General features: G+C 58.0%; 1 protein-coding gene across 3 annotated transcripts in view; it reads left to right on the top strand.

The window, feature by feature from the left end:
- The first annotated feature begins 3,321 nt into the window (after positions 1-3,321).
- The window catches only part of LIMD1 (LIM domains containing 1), a 69,594-nt gene continuing 59,911 nt past the window's right edge, over positions 3,322-13,004 (top strand). For all 3 annotated transcript variants that reach the window (XR_003966640.1, XR_003966641.1, XM_030305712.1), the window contains exon 1: positions 3,322-5,168. Coding sequence is in view for 1 of the 3 variants with exons in the window: in XM_030305712.1 (XP_030161572.1) it covers positions 3,770-5,168 (1,399 nt within the window). In the remaining 2 variants the exon portion in view is untranslated. The remainder of the gene's footprint in view (positions 5,169-13,004) is intronic.

Genomic DNA, 13,004 nt, shown 5'->3' on the forward strand with positions numbered 1-13,004 from the left:
GTGTTCATGAACATAAGCTTCAAGACTCAGGGAAAGCTGTGTGTTGATTATGGCTTCTGTTATACAGGCAGGGCCGTGGGGGACGGTCGCTGCCGTGGAGTGGCTTTATTGGTAAAATAGAACGTGGGACATTTCTCATTCAACAAAACAAAACATCATCAGCAAACAGTTAAACGAAACCATCCATGCTCTGCCTGCTTAGTGGTAAAAACATTGAGGTCTTTAGTATTTTGCTTTTTAAACAACTGATGTGCAAGTCTGAACACAATTTTTGAGATTCTAATCAACGGATGTTTCCGAGCACACAGAACAGACAAAACCAGCCTACGTTAAATAATCACGGCTCGGATTCTCAATGTTGGGCAGAGACTTGGAAAGCATCTCTGCCTCTGGAGCGTTAAACGGCAGCAGTAAAATACCCAGTGGCCTCCTGGCCGTGCCCGTCATTTCCGAGTACCCCTTCCCAGTGGTATATGGCCCCTGGGATGCCATCTTTAAGAGCTGTTTTGTAAAGGTTTAAGGTACTCCACTGACCGGGAGGGGACAAGCCAGTCTGGTGAGGACATACGTAGATGGTGGGTTCAGGTGTGTGTCTTTAGATGCTGGAGATGGCGTAGCAGTTTCTAGAACCGCAGGGGGGATGGGGAGTAAGACTCGTGACTTCTGAGCACTCCGGGCAAGGCGAAGCGGGGTGGGGGGAGCGGGTAGGGACCAAGGATTATGGGCTCAGGTGCTGCCAACTTAGCATGAAAAGAGAAAACTGATTTACAAGAGGCCCTGGCTGGTGTCTGTGGCTCTAGTATGAGGCTTCCCGGTACTTTGTCAGCTATGTTCCCGGTACTCAGGGGTCAGGCATGCTGGGCCGCGGCTTTCTACTCTGATAGATGCCCTCACCTCTCTGTATACCAATGGCCACTGCCACAGTGCCCAGAGCAGAAGCCTGGGACTTGGGACTCTAGTGGTTCTCAAGTGTGGTCCCTGAACCTCCATCAGCATCACCTGGGAACTAGAGATGCAGATCGTTAGGCCGCACTCTAGAACCGTTGAATCAGAAACTGGTGGTAGGTCCCAGCAACCAGTGTTTAATAAGCTCCCTAAGGAATTCTGATCGGTGTTCAAGTTTGGGAACCACAGGTCTAGACGGGTTCCAGGTGCAGCTGCTGCTGCTGGGCCCAGGGCCATAGTTGGAGAATCACTGTTCTAAAAAGTTCACAAGCATATCACTCACCTTATGAGTAAACCCAGTGATCAATTAACAAGTCTTACTGAATACAAAAGGATTGTTTAACAATTCTCTCTGGTCCAGGGGATCATGGGCAACTTTTTAAAACTTGACGCGTCTTTGTATTGTTTGAAGTTGTTACCATAAACATGTATTACTTTTGTAGACAAAAAAAAAAAAAAAAAGTTTGAAGACTTTGTAAAAGTAAAAATACCTCATTCTGTGTAGTTCTTCACAGCAGGGCTTCTCAAACTATTGTGCAAACAGAGCACTCAGGAGTCTTGTTAAAATGAAGATTCTAGGTTGGATGGTTGGATGGTTGGATGGGGGGCGGGGTCGTGAATTTCTACATTTTCAACGAGCTTCCTGGTGAATACAGCATACTGACTCACATACAGTATACTGACTTGGGTAAACCACACTTTGGGTTTACAGAATACAGCGCACTTTTTACCTAGATTATCTTGTTTGTTCCCTGTCAGTTTTGGCAGACGGATTCGCTAATTCACATGTTCAACCATTAGATACTACTATGTACTATGCGCGGGGTATACAGATAGGGTCTCAGTGAGGTGGAAAACCCACCGACCATGACCAAAAAAAAAGAAAAAAAAAAAAAGCATGTAAACAGATACATAAATAGTGATCAGATCTGATGAGAAAAGAAAGAGGGTGCTGAAAAAGAAGGCCTCTAGGAGGGGGTGATTTCAGCAAAGATGGGAAGGACGAGCCACGGAAGTTCAAGGTCAGGCTCTGGGCAGACACCAGGAAGCTCCTGCCTCGGGAGCACAGTGGCAGAGGGGCCCTCCAGTCAAGTGGGGGGGGCGGCAGGGTCCACCAGGGCCGAGGGCCCTGATAGGGAGTGGATTTCAATCCAGGCTCCCGGGTTAAGCATTGAGAGTTTAAGCAGGGAAGTGACTGGTCTGGTATTTGCCTTAGGATCACTCTGGCTGTGGAAATGAATGACACCCAGGCAGGGTCGCCTCGGAGTTGGTGCCCGGAGCGCTGGGCCAGGCGGGGGCGCCCAGGAGTCAGGGCCGCCGCCCCTGCAGTCGTGCGGACCCGGGTGTGTGTGTGGGGGTGTGGGGGGGTGGGGGGGGGGTAGAGGGTTGGAGGTGGGGGAGGGTCAGGAATCCCCTTAAGAATAAGGAGGCACCGGGGCACGTGTTTTTATTGCTGCACTGAGCCCCTTAAACGCGCGCCCTCCGGGGAACAACGTGACTTTTTTCTTTTCCTCCTTTCAGAGGACCTGGGCTCCCACGTTGGCGTCTGGGACACTTCCCCCTGAGTGCCCGAGTCTGCCCACCTGTTAAAGAGAACTTCGGACCAGCCCCGGGGGGACATCCCGGGCCTCCGGTCGCGCACCCCGGGCAAGCCTGGAGGCCGGCCCGGCCCGGACGGAGGCGGTCTCGGGCGGCACATGGGGTCGACTGCCCACCCGGGAGACTGAGGCACGGTGGGGCGAGGAGCGCGGGCCCTCGGGACTCCCGCAGACTCCGAGGCGCACGTCGCGGGCCCCCGCGGGCTGCCCAGGCCGCCCACCAGCGGTCTCGGCGCGGAGGCCCCCGCCCAGCGCGCCCAGGGGCGGGGCCCGCCCGGAGCCCGGGAGCGGGGCGCGGATCGCGGGGTGGGGGGAGCGTGGCGGCCGGGGCAGCCCCCGCGCAGTGCCCGCTCCCGAGCCGGGACACAGCCCCGCGTCCCCCCACAACACCCGGCCGGGGAGCGGGCGGCGGGGCCTCGCTGCGCGGCGCAGGCCTGCCCCGGGGCGCCCGCCGCCGCCGACCCCGCCCCTCGGCCGCCTCCCCCGCCTCCCCCGCCTCCGCCTCCTCGCGGCCCGGGACGCGCCCGGCCGGCCACCGAGCGGCGGGGACTGCGTCCGGCGCGCTCACTTCCGCGTCCCGCCGCCCTCCGGCCCGCGCGCGCCCGGTCGCCGCCGCCATCGGACAATAGGCCGCCCGCCGCGGCCGCCGTGGACTTCCTGCCCGGCCCGGGCCGGCCGGTGCGCCGCTCCCCGCGCCCCTCTCCGCGCCGGTCGGGGAGCCGCGAGCGCCCGGCGCCCGGCGCCCGGGACGTGCCTGCGCCTCCGGCCGCCGCGCCTCTGCCGCGGCCGGTCCGGCGGCCTCCACCCTCTCCCGCCCAGCCGGCTTCACTCCGGCTCCCTCCAGAGGCTGCGCTCTCGTCCCGTTTCGGACTTTGATTGCTTACGGAGAGGATTTGTCTTTTTCTATTTCTTTTTCCTTTTACGATTTGAAAAGGAGAAAAGAACGCACGGCAAGCTGGGACGGTGAAGCGCCACCAGCTGCCCCCACGTGGACACCTCCGAGGCGAAAGGGAGTTGGACGCACACTTGGGCCGGCCGGCCTTGAGGCCTCCACTTCGGCCGGACTCCCAGGCCTGGGGTCATGACTCTCAGGCCCGGCAGGTGGAAGGCGTTGACTGTCCTGGGCTGGACCTGAGCCCCGGCCCCCGCTGCAACAACCCGCACCCCCGCCCCGAGCTCACCGACACACCGGCCACCTGGGCTAGGCTCTGACTCGCGCCTGCGACATGGATAAGTACGGCGACCTGGGCCTGGAGGCCAGCAAATTCATTGAGGACCTGAACATGTACGAGGCCTCCAAGGATGGACTCTTCCGAGTGGACAAGGGGGCAGGCAACAACCCTGAGTTTGAGGAAACGCGCAGGGTGTTTGCCACCAAGATGGCCAAGATCCACCGCCAGCAGCAGCAACAGCTTCTGCAGGAGGAGACCTTGCCCAGAGGGGGCAGAGGTCCGGTCAACGGCGGGGGCCCCCCAGGCCCACAGGTCCGACGGGATGCCGCTGTAGGCCACAAGCTGACCCCGGATGGTGCTACCAAGCCCCCTCTCGCTGCCTCGACAGCGGGTCCTGGGACGGCCAGCGCCGTCGCCTCTGGGCAGCCCTTGTATCCACCCCAGGACCAGAGGGCCAGGCCGTATGTCCGCAGCGGAAGCCATGGCAGCCAGGACTGTGGCTCCAGGGAGAGCCTGGCACGCTGGGAGATGTCTGCTTTCCGCCAGCCCGGCCCCTGCGAGGATCCTTCCTGCCTCACCCACGGAGACTATTATGACAACCTCTCTTTGGCGAGCCCAAAGTGGGCTGATGAACCGGGAGTGTCCCCCAGCATCAGGGTGGGCGTCGGGAGTGGGTGGCCTGGCACCCCAGGGACTACTGAAGCACCACTGTCCAAACCCTCCGGGGACCATCCCCTGTACCAGCCTCAGCTGGCCCCAAGCTCCAGCCAGTCGTCAGAGACCGGCCAGGATGGCGGTGTTGGTGGCCGCGGCTGCGAGAAGCCAGCCGGGCTTTGGACTACCGCCTCTTCCCAGCGGGTGAGCCCCGGCCTTTCTTCCCCCGGCCCGGAGAACGGGGCCCTCAGGGGGCCCACTCAGCCCAGGACCCCTTCTTTCTTGGCACCCTTGGCCCAGAGCTGCCCCAGCCAAGGAGCTCTTCCCAGAACAAACTTGGGCATGGGGAGCGAGGTATCGGGCACCACGCCCAAACCCACTGTGGACCCTCAAGCCTGGTTCCAAGATGGACCCAAGTCTTACCTTTCTAGTTCCGCCCCATCATCCTCACCAGCCAGCGCGGACAGCTTGCCGTCGGGTGCGGCCCCTGGACTGGGTCCCAAGCCTGTCTGCACGGACCCTGGCGTTGGTCCCAAGCTCAGCCCCACCAGCCTTGTCCATCCGGTGATGTCCACCCCGCCTGAGTTATCTTGTAAAGAAGGCCCTTCCGGCTGGTCATCTGATGGCAGCCTGGGGCCTGGGCTCCGGGAGAGCCCCAGTCCCCCCAGGGTGAGGCTGCCCTGCCAGACCCTCATCCCGGGCCCCGAGCTTGGGCCCTCCGCCGCTGAACTGAAGTTAGAAGCCCTCACTCAGCGTCTGGAGCGTGAGATGGATGGTCACCCGAAGGCCGATTACTTTGGTGAGTGAGAGATCGGTGGCATTGCCCACCTGGGGTGATAAGGTCCTGCGTTTGGGGGAGGGGCTCCCCGTCGGGGATGCCGTCGCTCTCCTTGAGTGGCACTCTTTTTTTGGGGGGGGGGTGTGGCTTCCTCTCTCAGCTGCATCTCCTGATTCAGAAACTTGAAAGCATCCCTGAACAGAAAGCGGATCTTGCAGCTGAGGCGTTACGCACGTGCAAAAGGCGAAGCGGGGCGGGGTTGCCCACGACCGCTCTCAAAAAAGGGAAATGCCGGGACGTCGGATTTCAGAGCCTCTTGGCAGTGACTGGCTCACGCAGGACTTGAATGGACAAGCGTCTGGGGGCCCGTGCTTCTGGGCCAGGCTGGTCTGGCTATTTGAAGACCAGTGGTTGGGCAGGGGCTCTCTCTGGCCGTGTGTGTGTGTGTGTGTGTGTGCACGCGCGCAGTTGCACTACTAACACAGAAGACTGTTCTCGAGCCGTGGTTCTCAAAGTGTAGTCCCCGGACCAGCCGGACCCCTTCACTTGGGGACTGGTTAGAAATGCAAACGATACAGGGCCCCACCCCACACCTGCTGAAACTTGGAGGGGGGACGGGGCGCGGGGGAGAAGGGGCCGGACACCTGTGCGCTAGGTGTCTCCTAACTCAGCCCCCACCCGAGGTTCCAGCCCCGCAGCCAGGCGACATCCACAGCCACGGCGCCCAGTGGGGTGGAAGACGCTCCTTACTGGTTTTTACTCACAGTTTCTGGTTTTGTTTTATTCTCTTTTTGGAATCTCAAACTCTCGGAGACTGCGGGCTTCAGCTTTTTCTTTTTCTCTGTGCAGGGTTTGGAGGCAGCTGTCTTGCCCTGTGGGGTAACGACGCCGTGGTCTCATGGGAGAACTAACTAGAAAGCCTGTTTTTAGAAGAGTCTGAGGGTTGTTTTTGTCTTTTTTTTTTTTCTTCCGTTTTTGAGCTCTGAATAATTGGGGTCTTGATTTCCCCATCTGAGGGCTGAGAGCCTTGGGAAGCTGAGTCCCATGAGGGTGGCCGCTGTGCCCCACGGAGGAGGGCAGGGCACTGGGAAAGGCCTACCTGTTTTTAGCCTGCCCTGTTCTCCGTGAATGACCGGCTCTGGCCTAGGGTGCCTGGAGGGACGGGGTCCCAGGGGCCCATGGGTGCACTGTGCTCCTTATCCTCCTGAAGGCTCATGGGACCAGCTCTCATGACACAGTGGGCACTCAGAAACTGGGGTGACTTCTTTGGTTTATGTTTCAGAGCGCATGGCACTGTCTTACAGCTCTCTTCCTTTGCAGATTCCCCCCTTGGGAAATAATACTTAGCTGGAAACACTGGTTTTTAAATGTAAACTTATGCTTAATTTAAAAAAAAATTGTTTTTAATCTTTATTTTTGAGAGAGGGAGAGAGACAGAGCGGGAGAGAGAGAGGGAGACACAGAATCCGAAGCAGGCTCCAGGCTCTGAGCTGTCGGCACAGAGCCCGATGCGGGGCTCAAACTCATGAACCATGAGATCGTGACCTGAGCTGAAGTCAGATGCTCAACCGACTGAGCCATCCAGCCACCTCGCTTAGGTTTAATTTTTATTTTCAAGGTCGTTAGACAACAAAACAGCAGTTTTATTTTGTCAGGGAGGTAGGCTTACACACCGGGTCGGGACCAAGGTATTCGCTAACACCAGTCATTCAACATGTATTTACTGATCACCTGCCTCGGGATGTGCTCTGTTCGAGGCCTTGGCCTACATAATGAACAGGACAGACGGTGCAGTGGAAGGAGACAGGAGATGGACCAAATAAGTAATCAAGCCCTGGGGAGAGACAGGGGTGGAGGAGGAGACGGAACCCCGGGGCGGGTGTTGGCAGGGCGGTTTCCGGTTTTAACTCAGGGGGTCAAGGAACGCCCCATCAGGAAGGTGGCATTTGAGGAAAGGCCTGAAGGAGCAGCATTTGTCCCAGGAAAGGGCGTTCTCGCTGGGCAGATGGCAGGGGCAAAGGCCCTGGGGCCAGTCTGTGCTGCGCCCTGTGCTGGACGCTTGCCTTCTACCATTTTATTTACTGGTTGAAAGCACCCTGGGAAGCAGGTTCTGTCATTACGCCTGTCTCACCAACTAGGACGGTAAAGCTCAGGGAAGTTAGATTACTTAACCGAGGCCTCCCAGGTGACGCCGGGTGGGGCTGGCAGTTGAGCCCTGCAGTTCAGCCGTGATGCCCATGCCTCTAACCAGCGTTGCCAAGCTGCCTCCCAAGCACAGATGCGGAAAACTGTTTTATGTCGGTACTTATTTACTCGTCTGCCCTTGTTTTTGTTTTTGTTTTTAAATTGCGGCTAATGTCACCGTAAAATTAACCATTTCAAAGTACACGGTTCAGCGGCATTTGGTACACTCACGGTGTTTTCCAAACACCAACTCTGATAGTTTTCAAAACCTTTTTGTCACCCCGAAAGGACACCCCATCCCCCCACGAAGCAGTTAATTGCTCCTCACTCTCCGCCCCTCCCAGCCCCCCGCAACCGCCAATATGCGTCCTGTGTCTATGGGTTTACCTATCCTGGATCATTCACATAAGCGGGATCGTAGTTTCCTTTTGGACGAAGCGTCACGTTTGTGTGTAGAAAATTCAAAAGACACAAAAACACGCGCAGTGAAAAATTCGTATGCTTCCTACCTGGGCTTCTGGTTGAGCGTCCTGGGTGTAACGAGTGTGTGTGTGTGTGTGTGTGTGTGTGTGTGTGTGTGAGAGAGAGAGAGAGACTGAGCCATGGTGCTCCGTGCTGTCCATCTGCTCTCTGTCTTTGCCACTGAAACCGTGCATCTTGGCAGCTGTCATACATCGGCACGTGTGGAGTTGGCTCAGCATCACCACTGTAGAGACGTGCCCCGGGTCACGTAAACGGTCCCCTCTGGTGGCCTGTGAGGCGGGCCCGTGTGTAGGACGCAGGCCCAGCTTCGGGATAAACTCCCCGGGGGTGGGGTTGCAGGGCTGGGGCCTTGGGCCCTTTCTGTGTTGCCTGGCTGCTGTCTGCAGAGATTGCGCGGGGAGCACAGTGTCCCCCACCCGGGGGGAGGGGCCCCGCACTTGCTTTGACAACTGGGGTGCCACTCGCTCTTCCGTGTGGCCGAGGAGGAAGTCTCTCACCGGAGCCTCTGGCGGTCAGTTCTTGGTCCAGCCCTGCCACGTGACCTTGAACAAACTCGGTTCCCTTCCAGGCCTCACCGCTTCATCCGTGGCGCGAAGTGTGTGGACCAGCTGAGGGGCTCACCACACGGATGCCTCCCCTTCCTTAGATCTGGCGTTATTTGGAAGATTGTGTCTGCCCCACATGCGGCATTTCTTACGTTACGATGCACTTTTATTTGCAAATAGAAGAGTATCTTTCGAGACGGGGCTCTCGCCAGAGACTCAGGGTAATGTAACCATTACCATCAGAGTGGATGTGGTTCCAGCCGGAAGCCAAGCAAAGTAGATGTTTGGGTTGGTTACTTAGGCCGTTTCCTGGGTCTCACAAAGGCATCCCTTTGGGCGTTTACACTGTGGGAAGGGCTCGTGAATCCCTGCTGTTGCCTTTGAGAACGCTTAGGTCTGAAGACACCTCAGTTTCCAGTAATTGGTCAACTCCTCTCCAAGGACGCTTCTGGCACTTTCCTTGGCCGTCTTTGTGGGCTTGGTACGACGTGGTCCTAGCCACTGCTTCTCCCTGCTCTTTCTTCTGTGTTCCTCGGTGGCCCCTTTGTGTCTTTCCGTCCGTGCGGAGAGAGGCAAGGACGGACGGACTCTCGACGCTGCTTGGAGAGTGTTAGTGGTTTGCCCGGTGCAGTGTGGCTCCTGTTTTAACACCGCTGTTTGTTTATACGGCAGAGGAAGAGAAGAGGTCACCGTGCCTTTTGTTGGCTCTTCCTGGCCTCTTCCTCCATGGTATCCAGTGTCTTCCTCACACTGGTTCCCTCCCCACTTCCCAAGGAAAAAGGGTACAAATAAGCCACCTGTCACAGCCTGGGTTTCCCAGGAAGCTGACTCAGACAGTTTAGAGGACAGGGGGCTCCCCAGGGGGTGCCCTTGGAAGGAGGGGAAGGATGCAGGCGTGGGTAGAGGAGGGCTTCAGCTGCAGTGCGGGCCTGACAGGCCTGGGCCCACCCCGCAGGGAGCTCGGGAGCTGGAAAAGCCCTTCAGAGCTGTCCCGAGTTGGGGCAAGATCGCCAGGCCTTCACGCTCCCCCGTAGATCAGTCATCCATGGTGGGCCGCCCTGGGAAGCACTTGACCTTGGGCGAGGCGGCCCCTTGTGGCTGGGACAGAGCCCGAGGGGTGGACAGGCGAGGCCTCCCTCCGGCTGCACCCCGGCAGCCAGGCCACAGCCCCTTCGGTGAAGGGGGATCTGGGCAGCCCAGGGCCACCGCAGCCCCCGGCATCAGGCAGACCAGACCCCTTTTACAGTGACTTTGGGCCCCGTGGTTCTAATCCTAGCGACCGTCCGTCGAGTGCCCGTGACGCGGCTGGCGTTGGGTATGTGCTCTGTGTTGACTTTCACAGACGCCGGTAGTCTCTGTTCGCAGTTGGGAAACTGAGGCTCGGGACTCGCTCAGGACCACACAGGCGTCAGTGGTGGTGCTTCCACCCCGTTTGGGCTCTGACGGCTCCCCTGGTGGGACCGGGCTGTCTCTTAGCTCTGTGTTTGTCGCTCCGTCGCCCTCTCCAGATTCACTCCCCACCCAGCTGCTGCAGGGGCATCAGTTGCCTCTGGGCCTGTAGACCCCCCCCCCCCTCCGCCGCCATGCTTTCCCTCCCGGTGGTGGGTCTGGGGGTCAGAGAGAAGCCCACTGAAGCCCTGCAGGGGAAGGGGCTCTGCCAGACTCGGTCAGGCACCAGGGGCTGCAGAGGCAAGAAGAGGTTCGTGGTAGGGTCTCCAACACCCAGTGAATGGATGGAGCTCCCCCCGCCCTGCCCCGCGTGGATACAGAGAAGAGGCCGGCTCTGCCCTGAGTTTTCCAGTCTCCCCTGGACCCTCCTTTTCTTTTTTTATTGTTTTTTTTTTAACGTTTATTTATTTTTGAGAGACAGCAGGAGCGAGGGAGGGAGACACGGAATCCGAAGGAGGCTCCAGGCTCCGAGCTGTCAGCACAGAGCCCAACGCAGGTCTTGAACTCACGAGCCGTGAGATCATGACCTGAGCCGAAGTCGGCTGCTCAACCGACTGAGCCACCCAGGCGTCCCATCCTGTGGACCTTCCTGATGCAGCGGCCAACCCGCCTTTGCCCAGGAGCCTATAACCAGCCTACAACCTCCTCCCGAGAATGGCCCTGCCTGCGTGCCTGGTCTTTAGTAGACCAAGTAACCTTCTCAAAATCAGGAAGGCACGTGTATTTTGAAAAAAATGTTTACTTACTTATTTTGAGGGAGAGAGAGAGAGCATGAGCAAGGTAGGGGCAGAGAAAGAGAGAGAGAGAGAGGATCCTAAGCAGGCTCCGACGTGGGGCTCGAACGCACGAACCTTGAGATCACGACCTGAGCCGAAATCAGGAGTCGGATACTTAATGGACTGAGCCTCCCAGGTGCCCCAGGAAGGCATATGTTTTGTAATTTTTTATCGACGTGTAGTATACACATAGGGTAGGTGCCCACAAAGTGAACGCACCCGCGTGACCAGATCGAGGCAAGAACGTGAGTGGCGGTGACAGCACACGGCTTGCACTGTAGCCATCGGGCTCACACTCGGGCCCTGCCCTGCCGTACTGTGCTCACCAGCCCCATCACACCGGCCTCGCTGCTGGTCCCCGAGCTCCTGGAACTCCTCCCTCACAGGGTCCCTGTCCTCAGGGACTTCCCCAGCCGGCGCCCTTGTGGCACACAGAGCTGCCTGCCCCTGTGACCCTACTCAGGGAGGGGGTCTCCAGCTGAGCCCTGATGAACCCTGACGAGCCCTGACCTTGGTTTCCCACAGCGTGTGCCGTGACCCTCTGCGGTCCTCCCTCTTTGGGATAGTATGTTTCTCCTCTATTCCTCTGTGGCCAGGAAGGAATGTCTTGTTTTTTTCCATTAATAGTTGACAGCATGGGAGCACTTGGGTGGCTCAGTCGGTTGAGCGCCCAACTTCGGCTCAGGTCGTGGTCTCGCGGTCCGTGAGTTCAAGCCCCGCGTCGGGCTCTGTGCTGACAGCTCAGAGCCTGGAGCCTGCTTCGGATTCTGTGTCTCCCTCTCTCTCTCTGCCCCCTCCCTGGCGCTCTCTCTCTCTCTCTCTCTCTCTCAAAAATAAACATTAAAAAAAAAAAAAACTTAAAAAAAACGAATCCACAGCATGAAATGGACCTTACGATGTGGCACTTGTTGCCGGAGTGTTTTGGTTTTTTTTTTTTTTAAGTTATATTTCTTTACGTTTTTTGGCTTATGACTCCCAACCAGGACGCAGAACTGGGCAAGAGAGGCCCAATCTGGGGAGTGAGGAAAGCGGGCGTCCCGCGCCTGATTTACCAGTGGCCCCGGGTGGGACACCGGGCACGCCGCTCTCCCTCAGCGCGGAGACAAAGCTGACCTCGGAGGGCTCGTCCCGGCCCGAAGGGCTGTGGCTGTGGCTTTGGGGGCCCTCGGGTGCCTGGATTTTAGCGGACCGAGTAACCGGGCACAGCACTGTCAGCGGTGGTGGGAGCCCGGCCAGCCTGGCGTGCCCCGCCCCGTCCGGGCCTCTGGGGAAGCAGAGTGCTTCCATGTCTTAAGTTACGCTTGCGTTTGCTACGGCGAATGGTAATCGTTTTCATTTTAGGGGATCTGGAAAATACATCCAGTGGAAACGGGAGCCGTAAATCCCTGCCATGCCGGCCACCCTTGGAATAATCGGCGTTACAATTTTCTGCAGAGGTTCCGGTGCACGGTCGTGGCTAGAGCCCGCTGCGATTCGGGGCGCGTCACGTGCTGTCATTCTTGGCTCCTGGGCCGGACGCAGAAGCCTTCGCTCGGCTGGAGGTCCCTTTGCTCCGCAGAGTGCGTCTGAGGAGAGTGAGATTCGGAAGGAAAGGTCTCTAGGAGGGCGAGCCACTGGTGTCACACCGGTCGCCCACCCTGAGGCCTTTTGAGGCTCTCACTCTAATTAAACTCGGGGTCCTCAACTTAGGGGGACAGTAAGTAGCACTGGCTGCAGGGTTCGCTGACCTTGTTTTTGCTGGCGTGGCCCAGGCTTCCTCCCTGGACTCCTGTGATGTCCTTGGTGGTGCTGGGTCATCAGACACTGGAGAGTGGCCTCAGGGCCCGGCACTGTCAGGGCCCCACAAAGTGGGTGCTCGGTGGCCGTCTGCTGGAGGAGTGGAGGGCCTTCCGCTGGGGTGTGAAGGGAGCAGGGAAGGGATTTGTAGTTGGGGTTATGGCCTTGAGATGGTTTTGCTAAAGCGTATTGCCCTGTGCCAGGCACTTTTCCGTCATCTTACGTGCGTCGGCTTGTTCGACCCTTCCGATAACTGTATTTCACTAGCCCCGTTTTATAGGTGGGCAAACTGAGGTCAGGTACCCTGCTGAATACATTTGTTGAGGAGCGTGGCTGACGGAGGGCTGGTTCACCTGCTTCAGGTGAGCTCGAGCCCCACTTTGGGTGAGCCCTGCTTCCCTCTCTCTCTGTCTCTCTCTCTGTGCCTCTTTCTCTCTCCCTCTGCCTCTCCTGGGATTCTGTCTCTCTTTGCCCCTTGCTCACTTGCACCCCCCCTCAAAAAAATAATAAATAAAGAAGGATCAGTGTCAACCCCAGACTGTGTGTGATGCTTAGAAGCAAACGTCGGACGAAATGATGCTTCGGGCCCATCGGGCAAACTGAACAGAAACCTTTCCCGAAAACAAAGCAGGCCTCCAAAATTC

Source organism: Lynx canadensis, chromosome A2 (genome assembly GCF_007474595.2).
Source record: "Lynx canadensis isolate LIC74 chromosome A2, mLynCan4.pri.v2, whole genome shotgun sequence".
In the NCBI taxonomy this organism is placed as follows: Eukaryota; Metazoa; Chordata; class Mammalia; order Carnivora; family Felidae; genus Lynx; species Lynx canadensis.